Here is a 20323-nt window from a genome sequence, read left to right as displayed (position 1 = left end):
GCGGCCATCTTGGAAAAAACTACCTTTTGTGGTGTTCTAACATTTCATAAGACCTAACAAAGAAGGTCACACAGGCTGCTGCACTTGGTCATATATATATATATATATATATATATATATATATATATATATATATATATATATATATATATATATATATATATATATATATATATATATATATATGACCAATTATCCTAGTAATTATAAATCGTGGTTAAAATGTGTTTTATCTGAACTTAATTTTTTTATTAACATATATATTATTATCTTGATTTTTTAAAAATGTCATTTTACTTTCATCATTTAATTACAACATAATACAATTTATGATTATGTCTTTGAAGTTGTATAAAACAACAAAATAAATTATTGTTATTATTTTAAATTTCACAAAAAATTTATAAAAATAAATTACAATGTGGGAGGACTGCTATAGATATAGCTATTTGAAAGTGAATAATGTTTGATTTGATGTGTCTCATTTTAAAGGGTACATGATACACATGTCTTCGAAAAAATTTATAATTTTGCTCTTCAACATTTAAAATTTTTTTTTAATTCGATACTAATACCTTTTATTTTTCTAACCCTAACATTTCGGACGTCTACAGTCTACGGTTATCCTTTATTGCGAAGTGAAACATGGTACCCCTCCCCCAGAACATTTTCACACTACTACGCGGACAGCGGCTATCTTTGAGCGGGTATTACACAATTTATTGCCCACAAGGCAACATAAACTCTATAGCAATATATCGGCCAAGCACTCGTGTACACACTGGTGTAGTGACCTTTTCTTTTGTTCTAAAAATAATTGGGTAAACGTGGTTTTCTATAAAGTAAAATGTGATGTAAAACTCCAGGCGCTTAAAAGTAATGAAAGGGAAGATTCATTTATACGCTTGACCAATCATACTATAGTACAGTAACTCAAAATAATTCATAATAGGTTGCAACTAAAAAGGTGTGCTAGGCAGCCATCATGTTTTTATTTTTATTTTATTTCCCCTCATAGAAAATACACATTGGGAAATCACAACTCACGCGATAACTAAAGTTAAAGGCTTGTGAAAAACCAAATGTAGAATAAGTTCCACTTCCGTTTACCGGAAATCGCTAGAGTTGATACAGAATAACAAACATATATAAAATGTGATCATCCTTGCTGTAACTGTACTTAAGTTATCGTGTTCACAGACATTCACACATACACACATGCTCAAACACACGGACATTTGGACAAAATTGACAAAATATCTTTTTCAGGGTCAGGACTTTGTAAAGCGTTGATTTTGTGCACGATTACAATACTTCCTCTATACTTTTTATACGAGAAAGTAAAAATGTAGGTATTTAAAAATTGATTATAAAAACATATCCATACCCCGATTTCCGTGAAGTTGCCATCCCCCTTCGTGTTATATAAGAATATTCGAGAAATTTTAGGGGAGATTACTCCCGCTTAAATTATTGACTGCATTTGAAAAGGCGCTGCCCGTGTTTGTGTAGATCAACATGGAATTTTTAAAAAACTGAAAGAAGAATTAAATATATTTTTAAAAATATTTCTCTGTAAGCAATTAATAAATCATTTTTTGTAATGCAGCTCTAGATTTTAACAGTATTTATCTTTATTATGTTTTATTTTTTGGTCATTGTAAAATGAATTATTGTTTACGTCGTTGTTTTTTGTAGTGGTGTTGATAACTTCTGACTCAGACTAAACTATAGCTACAATGGTACCCATAAATATGTATTACATCAACAGTACGGCAGTGGCGTAGCTAGGGTAGGCGGGTGGGGCTCCAAATTGGGTAGAACAATAAAATAAAAATATTGTTTTGAGATGCATTATATTTTGTTATTGCATTGTTATCAGTAACAGAAGATCCATTTTATAGAGTACACATTTACGAACCATTAATATTGTGTTTCGAATACTTTCATGCCGTATAATATTGAAGAGGGCAAATGCGGTTTGTATGTTGTTATAAATTTATAAGTAATAATACTTGTGTGTTATTAAAATAATTGTACTGCCAGATATGCATGTTTACTTTGGTTTCATTTAGGCCAACTATTCGACCATATTCATTGTACCATGAATTTTAATAGGGTGTTTTTTTCTTATTTCCATCAAGTAACTATTTTTCGATATTATTTTTACTTATAAATTAACTTTTGATAAGTTTAAAACATTGTTACACACTTATGGTTCGTAATATATTTTATACACGCTGCGCTACATGCTATGTAGTAAATATTGTAAGAAAACATTTTTTTTTTGCTACAAGACGTTTAAGTTTATAATACCTTCTTATTTATGATTTATTAATACTTTTAATACTTTTGTTTTTATCAGCACTAAGTACATATAAATACAAACATTTAAAATCGCATACCTTGTGGCTAATGTTTTTTAAATTGACAAAATATATATTTGAATTATAAAAAAATAGCTTCAACTAAAAATCAGGCCTTTTTAAGGATAAAATGTATTGTTTTCTGTAAACTAAAATGCATCTTCTTCTTTTTCGTTCTTAATTATTAGTGTTGAAGGGGATCGAGAATTATTTGCTAGTGCGTTTAAACTCAAGACTTTGTTCAAATTTATCAACCATGAGCTTTTTGCCGACTCGACCACGCCTCCAACACAATTAAGAGTTACGTGACAACTGGTTATGCGCCATTGAAGCCATTGACTCCGATTTCAGCTTGCTTACTAAAATGCATAATTTCTTTCTTTTTTTCAATACTCATTTTGTTTTTTTATGGACTAGTTAAGTTTTAGATAGCAAGGTCACAAGTCTAATTCATGGAAAAGTAGTAAAGTATCACTTCAAGTTACCGGAAATCACGCGAAAAGTGTTATAGTATCTAAAACTTATATATATTACTCCCTTAACCAACTGTCAATGCTGAGGTACCTTATTCACAAAACACACATACACAGAGAGAGAGAGAGAGACACGCTTATAGACAGAATTTTGAAAAGGTGTTTTCCGACTTAGAAAAGTGCAAAACGGTCAAGATTCGTTGAATACTGTATTTTAAATAAAAATGTAGTGGTGTGTTGTAAACTATTTATAATTTTGTTGGATTATGTACATTTTATTTAATTAATACGTTTTAAAATTCTCACCATTTTATCTGTATTTTTGAGGCATTTAAATTTTATATCTCATCTCCTCAAGCATTGCATGCATTTAAATGTAAGAATGGTGACCTACATATCATGGTTTTGATTTTACTAGACTACAAGTAGCACATCGTTTCATTAAATGCATCGACTAAGATTTTGTAAAGTCGAGGTTGCTTTTGTTGTTTTATATTTAGATATTTTTTCATGTGCATAATTTGTTTAATGACAAGATGGGTAATTTTTTATTCTATTTCTGTGTGATCTTTATCTAAAGTGAATAGCCAAACATCTCAACAAAATGAAGAAAATATAAATATAAATACGTTTTTTTTTCGTCGGATTCGTTGTTAAATAATTGAGTGTACAAATTAAAGATTAAGATCTACTCTGGTATACTATAAAATAGAAATACTGTAATAGAACAGTTTATTTAAAATCATTACAAGAATGTTATAATAGTAAATGCAACTATTGTACATCGATGTAGTGAATACTCATATGTGAGTGTTTAACATATATACTTAAAGCATTGGTATTAAAATTTGCTTTGAAATACAAAATGTAGGGCATACATTTTAGTCATATTTTTTAGAGATAACATTTTAGTTAATATTACTATTAAAAAACCCATACTTGTTCGTTGTATAGTCAGCATATTAGTTAATTTATATTTTAAACTCCTATACTCCACACAGTTTTGTAAAGATAGGCCTATTTGAAAAAAAATATGTAGATAGTTTTAAATACTCTATTTACACATATTTATCTACTATTTCATTCGAAAAGATATTTAAAACATTTATGTTTATAATATGAAAACATGCTATAAGTAGGCATAAACTTGTCTATGCCCTCATAATTTAAATTCAAATTTTATTGTTCGACTAAGTGACACATTGCTGCTAAGTGTTAACAAAACACAAAATATTATCAGAACAGTTTTAATAAACACATATAGTCTAACAGAATTTGGAATTTAAAGACACACATAATTTTGTAGGTTTTTGCGTTGTACGAGTTAGTTAAATGCTATAAATAAATATAAATGTTATAAATAATTAAGCTTTTTAGATAGCTGAAACTATTTTCAACATGTGAATCTGTGCTTTTCAAAAGATATTTGTTTTTACCTATAACCTTAAAATGGTGTTACTATATTCTGTTGCTTATTGTCTATTTTTGAAAGTTTTAAGTATAAGGTGTCTATTTTTTAAAATAAAGGTTGGTTATCTATGTGCAGATTTTGTGTTGTTTGTAAAATCCTGAATTCTAGTGAAGGAAATATAATTTTGTTAGTGTGATATAAGTTATACTTTTGAATTTACAAATGAATTCCCATTTAAAAATAAGACAATTATTATTCAATTACTATTCTATTCTATACTATTCTATTACATTTAAAAAAAAATGTTATTAGTTATTAAAATATTCAATGTGTTTTTTTAAATAGAAGGAGCAGAATACAGCTACTTAAACAAAAAGGTAGGTAATGCTTTTAATGAAATTGGTAACCTTATATTAAGAGTTGTCTCCCCATAAACAAAACCTAACTAAACTAAGGTATACTTAATCGACGAACTATAGACTCCGAATAATGAAAATAATAATTCTGTTTTGTCGTTTTTTAACTGACGTTGTAATTACGTTAAACTTGAACGATTCTTGTACAAAGAATACAGAAATATACGTGTGCATGCGTTAAAAAAAGGTTGGTAATTACCTTAAAGTATTTTGCAGATAGGATTATATTATCTCTGGCCTAAATGCATATAAATAGGCTTATTTCATGGACTACTAACACAGTTTTTAAAAAAATGGAATACGGAACTTACCTGAATGCGTTTATCATATTTAAACCATTTGGCTTTAGTGTGTGTAATGTGTCGATATAGAATTGCTCCAATGATCTAATATTTTTACCAGCTTTGCATTTTGTTAAAACCGAGAATCTGACGTTTTTTCTCTTATGTTTAGAAACATGTTGGTACAGCAGTCTGGTTTTTTGAATTTTAATAAGTAACGCATATGCTCGTTTATTTCGTTAAAGACATGTTTTTGTGTGCTTCCAACGTAATTGTTGTCGCAATTTTTGCATCAAATTAAATATATGCATCCTGATCGTAACGTGTACATTTCTTTTTCGTTTAGACAATTCTCATCATATTGTTGATGGCACTTCATTAGGTTTCTCATGCGTTCGACAGTTAGTTTATACCAGGGTAGTATGGAACGTGTCTGAAGTGATGAAATATTATTTTAAAAAAAAAACAACACATAAATAACAAACCAATGTATTGTAAAAATTGCCTTGTATAAAAATAAGCAACTTTTAAAACTTGTAGCAAAGTTTTGCCGCCTAAACATTCGATCAGTTCAAAATATACAGTCCTAATGAAATACATGAATATGGATGTAGGGCTTTTTTAAAATAATGCTTTCATATTGAAATATAAATCACTATTTTTTATGATTTTCTATTCCTATCGTTACTAATATTATTAATAATTTCAAATATTAATTAAAAATGATAATAAAATTATTTTAGATATACATACCGCATTGCATTTTCTTTTGTATTCTTCAAGCAGTTTGATAACATTTTCATCTCTATTCCGACGTGCAAAGGCTAATGCATCTAATCCCATTTTATTTTTAACGTTAACATTGCATCCATTTTTAACAAGAAGGTTTGCAATTTTGTAATATCCATTTTTAGAGGCAATCATTAGCTAAGTAAATCCTTATTTATTAACAAAATCAATATCGCATCGCCTGCCTGATAACACTTCCTATAAATTATAGAATCCATTTTGTGAGTGTTTAGTACTCGTAGCATTACAGCCTTTCTTTTTTTGTAATGTACTTAAATGACAACTTTTTCTTTTAAGTTTTTTTTCAGGAATAACTTGAATACCTTTAAATGGCCTTTTTCACATGCAAGCATTAAAGATGTCCAACCTTAATTGTCAACAGCATTAATATTAGTTCTTCTATAATTTTAAATAACTTTAACAACGCTTTCGCGGCCTTTTAATGACGATAACATCAATGGATTTCTCCCGGGATGTTTAGGCCTACCTGTTTTTTTTTATCTTCAATTTTTTTTTAATTCATCAACTATGCAAGTATGCCCTTTATATTTGGCCAAGGATAATGCATCCCACCTTTTGCTTCGTAGCGTATTCACATCAGCTCCACTTTGGAGAAGCAGTTCCACAACTTCAGCGTGTCCATTCTTACTAGCAATCTTAATTGCATCCCATCCATTACTTAGTTCGTGATTTAAATTATTTACTCTGTTCGCTAGTAAATCAACGACTGCTCTGTGATCGTGAAAAGAGGCTAATAATAATGGATTTATTCCAAAACGCTCAATAATATTAACGTTTGAGTTTTTACTTTCTCGTATATACGTAGTATAGAGAAAGTATTGTAATCGTGCAAAAAAAATAATAAAAAATCGAGATTTTTACAAATCTCGACGTTTTACACCTCACTGATACGGAAAAACATAATTTTGCAATCTTGTCCGTATGTCTGTGTGTGTGTCTGTGTGTCTGTGTGTGTGTCTGTGTGTCTGTCCGTGTGTAAACACGATAACTTGAGTACCGTTACAGCTAGGTTGATGAAATTTCTTATATAAGTATTATATCAAAATCGTAGATCCGTATCAACTTTTGAGCGATTTCCGACAATCGGAAGTGGTACTTTTTCTACTTTGAATTTTTCAAAAGCCTATAACTTGAGTACTATTTCAGATAGATAAATGAAATTTCACATGTAAGTAAAAGATCTAATTCTCTAACTTTTGTTAAATTTTGAGTAATTTCCGTTGACCGGAAGTAGTAATTTACGCTACTTCCGATTTCTCAAAAAACTAATGTAAATTTATTAAGTACTAATACTATATCCCCAGTTACCATTCCCTGTTGTTTTATATAAGAATATTCGAGAAAATTTAGGGGAGATCACTACCGGTTTATTTGTAATAGTAGCTCTACCGACCTATACAGTCCATTTTCAGATGCTAGAATTAAAGCGTTTACTAACTCACCAGTCGACGAGTTTACATCAGCCCCATTGTCAATTAAAAGTTTGACCACATCTTTATGTCCCTCTTCAGATGTCAGCATTAATGGACTCCGATTCCTAAGGATATACGAATTGGCATCTGCTCCGTTTTCTAAAAGGAGTTCTACAATTTGTTCGTGTTTGTTTTGCAAAGCCAAAATTAACGCATTTGATTCTTTATACTGACTATTTATCTTAGGTCTTTTTTGTAATAAAAGTTCGGCAATATATGTTTGCTTGTGTCGTAAAGCCAACATTAAAGAGCTACACCCTTCGTTGACAGTTTTATTAACATTAGCTCCATTATCAACTAGAAGTTTAACAATTTTCGTGTGCCCATTGTGTGCAGCCAACATTAAAGCACCCCATCCTTTTTTGACTTCCGCATTTACTTCAGCGCCACTATCAAGTAGAATTTGTACAACATTTGTGTATACATATTGTGATGCCAACATAAAGCATTCCGACCAGTATTTTGTGTGATATTTACATTGCTCCATTTTGTATTAGTTCGGCGGTTTTATTTTCATCACCTTTTTCAGCAGCCTCCAGTAATTCAATACTTGCATTCAATTGCTTGGCATTCACATCATCCATTTTTACTTTCTCGTATATACGTAGTATAGAGAAAGTATTGTAATCGTGCAAAAAAAAAAAATCGAGATTTTTACAAATCTCGACGTTTTACACCTCACTGATACGGAAAAACATAATTTTGCAATCTTGTCCGTATGTCTGTGTGTGTGTGTGTCTGTCTGTCTGTCTGTCTGTCCGTGTGTAAACACGATAACTTGAGTACCGTTACAGCTAGGTTGATGAAATTTCATATATAAGTATTTAATCAAAATCGTAGATCCGTATCAACTTTTGAGCGATTTCCGATAACCGGAAGTGGTACTTTTCCTACTTTGAATTTTTCAAAAGCCTATAACTTGAGTACTATTTCAGATAGATAAATGAAATTTCATACGTAAGTAAAAGATCTAATTCTCTACCTTCTATAAATTTTTGAGTCATTTCCGTTGACTGGAAGTAGTACTCTACGCTACTTCCGATTTTTCAAAAAACTAATGTAAATTTTAAAAGTAATAATAATATTGCGCACTATTATGCGCTTTTTTATTTCGCGTTCACTTGGTGTGCAATTAATTTGTCTACGAGATTTTATTCTATTTTTAAAACTTTAAGTATTTAAAATGGATTAAAAATCATGTCTATAGCCCGAGTTCCCATTCCCTGTTATTTTATATAAGAATATTCGAGAAAGTTTAGGGGAGATCACTCCCGGTTTATTTTTAATTAAATTATCCAAAACTTAAACGTACACCACAAAAAGCATTTATTAAGGTAATCCATTCTCTACGCATCGAGTTGACAAAGGCCCCTACAATTATCAGATCTTCTGCAAATCTTAATTATCCATTGAGTGAAGCCAAAATCACAGCTTCGTACCATATTGTTATTGACTTTTTGTGTCTACTGAAAATGGAAAAATAAAAATTAGAGAAACACTATTTTAATATTAAAAAACAATAATAATAGCTTAAAATCTATAGCTATTTGAAACGATTTAAAATTTTAAATAATTATCATTAAAAAAGTTTTTAAAAACCCACGTTTTCTGATTGAACTAAAAAGTAGAAAATAAATGCTATACATCACAATAATGCAAGCGATCACTCTACTATAAGCGATGAAAAACGTGGGGCGCCGAAGTAAAATTTTGTTTCGGTTATTGTTAATATAAGATGTAAAAGTTATATTACTATTGATTAGATAATATTATTGACTTTTATAAGGGAGCTTGTTGAGAGTCAACAGTATTAGAAACTGTAAGAAAATCACAGCGCCCCACGTTTTTCATCGCTTATAGTAGAGACTTTTTAGTCTTTGTCTGTTTGTTTGCATTAAAATCTTGCTATCGATTTTATCTTTTCGCATTCACTTTTTTTTTTGGGTAAACGAAGACAACTCGTAAAAAACACGTGCCTTGAACCCGTGTCGAGTGGGATAGCAATCGTGTGCCCAACCACTCGACCATATCGTCTCCCCCATACTGGCCACCAGTTGTTCCGGTTGTTTGTACACAAACATCGCGTGACCAAAAACTCAGTAAGCCAAAAGAGGGAGAGTACCGAACCTTGTTTTCATCAAATTACAATTACTGGGTTATGTCCCCTTTTCCCCACGTTTTTGTGTACAAATATATAGCGGTCTAAAATGATCAATAAAATGTTTCCATGGATCAATTTAGTAATAATAACAGTTGAATATTCTATTGTCATCGGAAACAAAGCGTCCCTGAAAATTTCAGCGCGCTAGCTAACTGGGAAGTACCCGAAATTTTGATCGCAAGATTTGATTGGAGAACCAAACAAACAGACGCGAAAGCAAGTTAAAGAAAACGTGGGAAAATAATTAAACATCTGCATTAAGAAGAAGCGAACAGTGTTTATTTTACATCTTTTTAAAAAGTGGTTAGGATATATTTAAAAATGTTAGTATACACTAAATATTGCAATTCTCCACTGTACTTTTTATTAATTAAAAAAATGTGACTATCAAAGTTTTTAAAATAACCAGCAGGAATTAAACATAGAGATATAAATAGATTCATAAATGAACTATACAAAAGAGCAACTGGTAGCTTTTTTTTCTACACTAACAGACTATATTAAACCAATCAAGTGCAAAACCAATGAAACAGGAGTGATTTCTCCTAGACGTTCTCGAATATTCTTAAACAGCACTAAGGGGGCTGACAACTTGGAATTTAGACATGTTTTTAATCCATTTTTAATTATTTAAAGTTTTTAAAACAACCTAGAATTTCACAGAAAAAAGAATTGCACACCAAATGAACGGCAAACAATATGTGTATAATAGTGCTGAATATTAGGCAGATGAGTCTCGTTAGCTGGGGACAGCCACTCTTCTAGGAGACACAACTCCAAAATCAAACAACTGCTGCCTTGTAGTTTGTTCTTGGTTGGACAAAGGCTGCGGAAGCAAATCTTAAAAGATAACAATAATGACGCATAACCAGTTGATACTTATACTTAAATGTGTTGGAGGGAATCCTTTTCAACACTAAAATTAAGAAAGAAGAAGAAGAAGACGCTCTTTATAAAGTCAAATGCGTTTTTTTTTTGAGAAATTGGAAATAGCGTAAAGTTCTACTTCAGGTAAACTAAAATTGCTCAAAAACGGACCAAGGGCAGTGAATTAGATCTTTACTTTTATGTGAAATTTCGTTTATCTATCTCAAAAACACTCAAGCCATATGCTTTTTTAAAAAAAAAGAGGATAAATTCCACTTCCGGTTACCGGAAATTGCTAAAAAGTTATTCTGAACTATAAATTTCTCATAATTCCTATATATTAAATTTCATCAACCTAGCTGTAACAGTATTCAATTTATAGTGTTCACAGACATACTCACACAAATACACACACCGACAAAATTGCAAAACTGTTTTTCCGAATCAAGTATGAAACGTCAATAGATGTGAAAATCTCGATTAAGACTTTTGGCACGATTTCAATGTCTCCTCTATCTTTCGTATAGATGTGAAAATCTAGATTAAGACTTTTTGCACGATTTCAATATCTCCTCTATCTTTCACTTGCCCCATAGATCGAAAGGTTTGAAAAAGTAATTTCCTATGACAGCCAACATGATGATGTATGCATTTTATTCTTATTTAGGTTGTCACAGACTGTATAATTATGTATCTTTATTATATTGTGTTTTGCATGAATGAAGAGTACCTGGCTAGCGGAAGGACTGTCTGAGCGATCGTCATGTGTTTTTCCGTGTTTTGGGTGAGATCGCTCATTGACGTAAGGGGAGAGAAAGTTGTGAATAAAAGGGGAGAGCAAAAGGTGAACGGGTGTTGTGTGCTAGGACTTGGGACTGGAACGATGGCAGTGAATGTAAGATGTCTCCATGACTTGGAGTTGTGATTATTATTTGTACCTATATCAGTTGATCTTCAAATATGGATGTACCACGGATTTATCTGTACATAGTGTAAATAAAGTTGTCATTTCAAGTTGCCACTGTTGCTCGTGTTCCTGTATGAAAGCTAACCCACAACAACAAAGAATACATGTTGTTACATATGGTGTCAGAAGTGGAGGCAATAAAGTGATGTTGCTACATTGTATTACTGTTACTTATGATGTCACAAGTGGTTGAAGAATTGGTGCTACATATGTCAGAAATGGAGATATTACAGTCTGTGGTCTTCCACTGTTTACCAAGTACGTCAAGTTCTTGAAAGTCATCTATCTACACTCAAGTCAGAAGGGTTGCTGTAGTCAAGTCAGACGTTTTGTTCAAGTCAAGTCATCAACGTGATAATTTTTATCACCTTATTTCGATATTGTCTCACCAATGTCGAGTAAATATCGTCTGTGTGTTTTTTCTGTTTGGATTTAGCCGATCAAGTCTTAGTGTTTCTTTTCTACTGTTTGGATTTAGCTGTTCAAGTTTTTTTCTATATGGATTAGCTGTTCAAGTTTTTCTACTGTTTGGATTTAGCAGATCAAGTTTATTTTTGTAACTGTTCCTAAACTGTTCCTAAAGATGTCTTATCTAAAACTGGACAAATTTCTACTCTGTAACAGGCTACTAGAACTATTTTGAATTTTTTTCAACTTTTTGGAATCAACAAAGTGAACTATTTTTGTACTATATATGTACTATGAACTTTTCTTGGATTACCAGATGTCTGTAATCAACTGAACAAAGCCAGAATACAAGAAAGGGTATTGGTAAATTAATTAACACTTACCTATTGTTAACTAATGAATTTATATTTTATGTCATAAATAGAAAATATATCAAAATGTCAAGTCGTACATATTATAAAGAGCTAATGAAGGAGCTCGACATTCCGATGGTCAAGATGTCAAGACTAGAAGAATATATGGAAATGGCGAGGGATCTAGGCATTAAGAAGATGAAGAAGAAGATAGCCTGGGCAACCAATCGACTTGAACAAGACAGAGAAGGAGAAAAAGAAGCATTGGACAAAGAAACAGAACAACCCCGACTAGTTCATGAAGACGTAATTAGAGAATTAGATGATGAGATAGAAATAATGCGTGATAGATTAAGAGATGCTACATACACACATGAACCAAAATTAGAAAGTCAACAGGTAGAACTTGAAGAAGTAAATATTGGCAACCTTTGGAATGAAGAACAGAGTAACATAGTCCAGGAAGAATTGAAACCCAAGGAAAAAACAGAAGTTGAACTTAATAATGATTTAAAGGTGACAGATACATTAGAATGTCTTAAGATTGACTCTTTATTGACCCAAACGCAGGTACACGAGAATATTATTGAAAGTTGTATCACAAGTCCATCAGAGAATGGTAGTCAAGATGATTTAATAAGCCCATCAGTCAATGGCAGTGATGATTTAATAAGTCCATCGGAGAATGGCAGGAATCATGATAAACTAATGATGATTAATGAATCAGTGAACTTAATAAGCCACAATGAAGAGAACGTACCTATTGAGGAGTTACTTAAAAAATTGGAGTCAAACTATAAAGAAGATATACTAGAACTCAAGAATAAATTTAACAAAGAAATGGAGAAATTAACCCAGAAATTTATGTGTGAACTAGAATCAATAAAGAAGCACAAGGAAGTTAAGAAAGATGAAAAAATATCTACAAACTACAATGTCAATAAATTACAAACTGACAGTAAAAGAAACGTATCAAACTATGAATACGGTCACCATGTTAATAAAAATGCACAGAATGAAAGTAAAAGAAATGTAGCAAACTATGAATACAGTCAACATGTTAATAAGAATGTAATTAATGTCATTAATGCACAGAATGAAAGAAAAAGAAATTTAGCAAACTATGAATACAGTCACCATGTTTATAAGAAGCCAAAATCTAGATGTTTTTACTGCGGAAAAACAGGTCATTACCAAAATCAATGTTGGCATAGGTTGGCAAATCAGAGAAGAAACAATTATGTACAAAGAAAGTCATGTGGGAAATATAGTAATTTAAGAAAGAATATATCATGTTCTAATGAAAGATACCTAAGCAAGATGTATTATGAAAGGCCAAAGCAATGCCATAATATTTATATTGAGTTGGTTGATGAACCAAACCAACATACACAAAGCAAGATAACCACTGACGTTGTTCAGAAACCAGAGGAGAATATTAAAACAAATGAAGTAACACAAGTTTCACGAAATCTAGGAAATGATTATGGTAGCACAGCTAAAAGCTACAATTTGAGGGAGAGATGGCATACAGGTCATCGTCAACTGCACGAGAACGATTACTCATGCTATAGAGGATGCTAAGATTAAATTATCAATTGACAGTATATTAATATTATACAGTCTGTAACTGTAATATATAAATATCAAATAATGTGTTTGAGTAAACATAAATTGTGTACTATATCAAAATAATGTAAACTCTATTATGTTAAACCTATTCTATACTATTAATTAACAGTGAATAAAGTAAATCAAGTAAAAGTTAGAGACTATTTATTCCGGATAACCATAAGACGGAAGTCTCAATGATGAATTGTATTAGTCGATACCTGTGAAAGGCAAGAATGTTGTGTTGTGACCTAGATATGACTGAAATGGGTCGACTAGGGGAGACAATAAGGTATATTACTTATGTGTAGTAATAACATGCCTTGATGATAAGGAAGTTTTTTTACTACATAGGATATATTTATTTAATTCATGAGTTGAATTAAGTCTTTGATAATTTCAACTATGTATTATAGTTTGGTAATTCACTAAACTCATTTGTCTTGTTTATACAATTACTTGGTAATTGAAATGTTTTTCTTTCTCATATTTGAATACATTACACATAATGCTTGTGCATTAGTCTACAAAGAATGTATTTTTCCATGTTTTTTGAGATGTATATAAATTTTGTTGTCTGGCACATGATCCTGCCCTACCAATACTGTATTTATAAATTTTGTTGTCTGGCACATGATCCTGCCCTACTAATATTGTATTTATAAATTTTGTTACACAAAATTTTAATTGAAGGGGGGACGTGTCACAGACTGTATAATTATGTATCTTTATTATATTGTGTTTTGCATGAATGAAGAGTACCTGGCTAGCGGAAGGACTGTCTGAGCGATCGTCATGTGTTTTTCCGTGTTTTGGGTGAGATCGCTCATTGACGTAAGGGGAGAGAAAGTTGTGAATAAAAGGGGAGAGCAAAAGGTGAACGGGTGTTGTGTGCTAGGACTTGGGACTGGAACGATGGCAGTGAATGTAAGATGTCTCCATGACTTGGAGTTGTGATTATTATTTGTACCTATATCAGTTGATCTTCAAATATGGATGTACCACGGATTTATCTGTACATAGTGTAAATAAAGATGTCATTTCAAGTTGCCACTGTTGCTCGTGTTCCTGTATGAAAGCTAACCCACAACAAGAAAGAATTCATGTTGTTACATAGGTTAAACGAAGATTTGACAAAAATATTAATTAAATCATCGAACGAAATTTGATTCAGTATATCCATGAGATTAAAAAAAAAGACTGTATTAAACTTTCGTGTCAAACATATACAAGATGATTGTTTATCATGGACATTAATTACTTTGGTCGTGTGTGGAACAATGTTTGGAGAATGTAAATGAAGAAAATAGTCTTAGATAATTTTGGAATCATATACAATAAAATAAATTATGAATTAAATTTCCAATTGTTAATAAAAAGATATTATTTAACAATGAAATTTAATACATTTTTACAAGCTTTTATTTAACTCACTTCCTCTGTCGTCGTTCTGTCGACAGTCTGTCTGTCTAGATAGAAACGCAGGAGTGAAAATTCGGAAACTTCTACTTGACCGACACGATTCACAGTTGGCACGTGGGTCAAGACATGAAGACAATGCAATCTGAAACTAAATTTGACTTAATTGGATGCCTAATTAATTTTTTATGAATTAATTAAAATTTGGACCGAATTAGTAGTCATGTCTAGCCAACCACACACCACGCGTCATCACCTTCATTCAATAGCTGCGCCTTCACGTAATGGCTGCGTTCAAAAACCATTGCGCGCCTACTGAACGTGATGATCAGTAGGCGTGCAATGGTTTTTAGTCATGTAACTCTATTGTAAATAAAACATGTAAAGTACTGAAAAAAAATTCATAAAAAACGTTTTAATAACAAGCTTTTATGTAATGATGCACTAAAAAGTAGAAAATAAATTATAGACTACTATCTAAATAACTATAAAGAAAAGCGTGGGTGTCTTCCTTAACATTAGTAAAGGTATCCAATAGATACTAAAATGACCCACGCTTTTCTTTATAGTTATTTATATAGTAGTCTATAATTTATTTTCTACTTTTTAGTGCATCATTACATAAAAGCTTGTTATTAAAACGTTTTTTATGAATTTTTAAAAAGATTTTATTTAACTCATTTCTTCTGTCTTCAGTCTGTCTAGATTGAAACGCCCGAGCGAAATTGCAGTCACTTCTAACTTACAAATACGGTTGGTACGTGGGTGAAGACATGAAGACAAGACAATGCAACATGACATTAAATTTGACTTAATTGGATGCCTAAATAATTTTTTATGAATTAATTAAATGTTGACCAGATTAGTAGGCAGTCTTATCCAACTACTCCAAACTATTACACACGCGTCATCACTTTTAATAGCGCGTCATCGCGTTCAATAGGTGCGCAATGGTTTTAAATAACAACATTTAAAGTACTAAAACAAAAATTCATAACAAACGTTTTAATAACAAGCTTTAATGTATTAAGGCACTACTATTAAATTAACCATCAAGAAAAAGCTATAAATTCGAGTTATTTCAGTATGTTTTAAAATTGTTAACAGGTGACGTAAAATTGTTAAATACATTGACATTTATAGTTTTAAAAATAATATCAGTTTAAAATTATATTTGAGTCCCGAAAAGTTTGGCATGTTCATTGGATGATTAATTATCATGAAGTAAGAAACTGAAATCATCATAAATCGTCTTTTTAATCAGTGGCCGGTCAGATGGTTACATCTTATTTGGCTGAGTAGATTGATTTGACTCATGATGGATGTACGTAAAACATCGAATGCTAGAATGACACTTATGCTACTATATGGTCCATGGTGATTCTTGTAAACTCTCTTTTAGTTTCAATGCTTTTTAAATATTAAGATACTTTTTGTATAATACATAACAATATATGCAAGAAAATACACGATGCAGGTTCAAGTATATTAAACGTTGAGTTTTAATCTGTAACATGTGACTTGTGAGAACAAAGACCCATTTTAAAATATATTTCATGCTATCACAAGTCCATCCCATTATGTTTATCTGATACAATGTATGATATTGCTAGTTGGTTGTTTACGAGTAGGTGTTTAGTTCTCTATCAGACTTATGTAAAATATGTAAGCTACATTATCTATGAATCTTTTCTAGGAAAATAAAATCACGAGATGTCTTGATAAAGATGCGTCCTTTACACGAAAGTAAAAAGGTTATCAAGAAATAATTATAAATTGTCTGTATGCAGGTCGAAAGATAATAGCGATTGAGCAGAGGTTCTCATGATTTAGATCGTTGCTAATTGATTTTAAAAAAGGATTGATTTATATTACTTTTTTTAATTAAATAAAAATATAGACTATGAGGTTTGTTTGTCGACTAAAATTGGTCAAGACAATAGAATTTCATATACCAAATTTAAGGTGATAGTAACAAATAAACATGTTATTAAGATTTTTGTCACATCATTATGATCTTTCCCGGTTTGTGCCAAAGACAAATGGGGCTGATGAAGTAGAGGTTCTTTTATTTCAAGGATCATCATCGTACAGGGTTTATTAGGCCAGCACTATGCTCAGCGGCCTCATTTACCATAACGTAAGTTAGGTACCCATCCGACCTGGGTAGACGAAGAGACGTTCTATACACTTGAATTCGGTATCTAAACTCTAGACTTTTAGCCTAGCTGTCGTAGTTTCTACAATTCAACCTCGCAGTCCCTATTTTATCTAAAGATGAATATAATAGCTACTTAAATGTTAATATGTTATTTACAATAGCATAATTTAGTACAGTTTGTTATGCCTCTAAGCAATTACATAATCTTAATGACACTTTTTTGTTCATGTAATTTATGACGTTAGATTCCATAAGAGACCAATTCACTTTCCCAATAATAATTGTATTCACATGTGTGTAATCTCAAAATATATGTTATTAAATGTGCAATAAACATTACATTGTGTTTTTATAAATATTATTTACGAGTCGACCCGCGGCGTAGCATACGTCGCTTTTTAGTTTTTTTGTTTATTTTCTACTTTTCAGTTATTCAGAATTTGTTAATTTGACACTATCAATGCTGCGACTGAAAATATTTGCTTTAAAACACTATACGTATCTCGTGAAGGTCGATTATCCTCACCCTCCCTCCCTTTCTGTTACCTCCCCTTAGTTTCAAATCCTTTTGAAACTAAATTATCTGCCCCTAATAGCCTTCACTAATTCGATCCGTCTCTATGATTGTAAACATTCGTCGTGAACCACAGCTCGCTAGACTAGTGAGGGTGGGGATGGCAGCGATATGCCTGAAGAGCGAGGGAGGGGCGCCTTGGCAGGCGTAAGCGGTGGTGGTGATGTCCCACATGGTTAGACACATATATATATATATATATATATATATATATATATATATATATATATATATATATATATATATATATATATATATTATATATATATATATATATATATATATATATATATAAAGAGAGAGAGAGAGAGAGAGAGAGAGAGGTTTGTTTTGGCAAAACTTAAAGTAAAAACAAAATAACTTGAACTTTGTATTATGTTTTCCTTGTCTACAATATCAGTTCATTTTTCTCGAAAATTTGTTGTTACAATTCGCTTATCAGTAACCTCTTGATTTTTTTATCAAGCGTCACCTGACAGCCTTCGCTCTAAACTGTGTAGATGCAGGGGTTCCCAACCCTGTGCCCGCTGAACGATTCGTATGTGCCCGCCTCTCACTATTCGACAGATTTATGCGAATAATTGTTTTCAAACATGACTCACCGATGAGCATCTTTATGATTGTCTGCTAACAGGATTATAGTCATAGGCTCCTAATTATGAAGCTCTGGCCAATGAAAGGCAATGCCAAAGATCACATTGACTTTATTGTATTTTTAAATTAAATATTTTCTTTGTATTTATGTGTTTTGTTTACTTTCTTTATGTTTTGTAAATACATTTCTCTCTTTGAAAAAAAAAAATGCCAAATAATTTTATTATTTTTGAAACATTTTTGTTTATTATTTATTAATACATTATGACTATAAGAAAATAAGAAAATTATGGAATAATGAAAAGTTATGGAAGGAGTTTGTCGATTTAAAATAGGTGGTGCCCGCAACCCTACCGATATTTTAGAATGTGCTCTAGAGTAAAAAAAGGTTGGGAACCCCTGGTGTAGATAATGATCCGCCTATTGTTCATACAAAATAACCTTGGATGTTTTATGTTAAAACATTTGTTATAATTGGAATAATAACACAATTAATGTACTGAAAATCGTCCAATAATTACTTAATCATTCATTAGCAATAAACAAGTAATGCTAATACTTAACTAATGCAGTGGCGTAGCGAGGTCGGGTGTCACCCGGTGCGGCACTTAATGCTGTCACCCCCAGAGACGTCGCGAACCTTCCCGGGGAACAACTTTCAATTTTCGATTTGCATCCCCCATCAAACTTTCGATTCGCACCCCCCCCCCCCCCTCAAACTTTCGATTTGCACCCCTCTCGAACTTTCGATGTGCACCCTCCCCCCCCCCCCCCCCCTCCCCCAATAAAAATGATCTAACCGCAGGCATTGTTTACATTTAAATAAATCAGTTTTAAAGAACAAGGTCACAAGCCTAAGAATATAGGATTTGGTAACGCATTGATGAAACCCTCCTAATATATTTTTCATCAGACTTTCTTCTAATACGGCAACGTGCGAGGATGGAAATGCTAATAGAAATATATAATAGTAAAATCCATCACATAAGGTATCTCTCTAGATTTTAATTTGTATACAAGTATTGAAGGTATTTACAGAGCTCTACGTTGCATACCTTTCTGAGTCCGAAAAGAAAAGATGGTTAACTTCAATGTATATATCTCGGTGTGTGTGTGTGGGAGGTGGGGGTGGGGGGATCATGTTAACTTGCATTTTGATGTATGACACTTCAAATACAATTTTAGATCCTGTACACATGTTTTCAACCATTTCCGGTGTATCAGCCATTTCTGCTTACTGTGCTGACGTGGCTCTAAACATGAGCTGATGACAACATTGCTGTGACGTGTACAGTGATCGTCCATGACGATCAAAATCATACGGGAAAGAGGGTTGGACTTTTCAGACGATGGTAGAGAAGGTTTTCAAAAAGTGTCACGACACACATTTAAAAAAATGTTGGAATGGGAACTCTAACTGATATTTCACTTTTTACCACGTTTTCTTTAACTTGCTTTCGCGTCTGTTTTTCCAATCAAATCTTGCTATCCCAGTTAGCTAGCGCGCTGAAATTTTCAGGGAAGCTTTGTTTCCAATGACAATAGAATATTCAATTGTTATTATTACTAAATTGATCCATAGAAACATTTTATTGATCATTTTAGACCGCTATATATTTGTTTTAAAAAAACGTGGGGGAAAGGGGACATAACCCAGTAATTGTAATTTGATGAAAACAAGGTTCGGTACTCTCCCTCTTTTGGCTTACTAAGTAGTGTTCACGTGGTGTTTGTGTACAAACAACCGGAACTACTGGTGGCCAGTATGGGGGAGACGATATGGTCGAGTGGTGGGGCACACGATTGCTAACCCACTCGACACGGGTTCAAGGCACGTGTTTTTTACGAGTTGTCTTCGTTTACCAAAAAAAGTGAATGCGAAAAGATAAAATCGATAGCAAGATTTTAATGCAAACAAACAGACAAAGACTAAAAAGTAGAAAATATTATCATTAAAAAAGTTTTTAAAAAACCCACGT

The 20323-nt window shown here is 31.9% G+C and overlaps 1 protein-coding gene across 1 annotated transcript; it reads right to left on the bottom strand.

The window, feature by feature from the left end:
* Positions 1–6239: 6239 nt before the first annotated feature.
* LOC131957853 (ankyrin repeat domain-containing protein 50-like) lies at positions 6240–7813 on the bottom strand. The gene is made up of 3 exons (XM_059322656.1): positions 7707–7813; positions 7200–7618; positions 6240–6487 (listed from the first exon to the last, which is right to left on the bottom strand). Exons 1-3 carry the CDS (start codon positions 7811–7813, stop codon positions 6240–6242), a joined length of 774 nt encoding a protein of 257 aa, XP_059178639.1.
* Between the last annotated feature and the right edge of the window lie 12510 nt (positions 7814–20323).

This window comes from Physella acuta, unplaced genomic scaffold, assembly GCF_028476545.2.
Source record: "Physella acuta isolate Inbredline_101_S28 unplaced genomic scaffold, ASM2847654v3 ptg001272l, whole genome shotgun sequence".
Lineage (NCBI taxonomy): Eukaryota > Metazoa > Mollusca > Gastropoda > Physidae > Physella > Physella acuta.
This window is presented reverse-complemented; position numbering and strand designations above follow the sequence as displayed.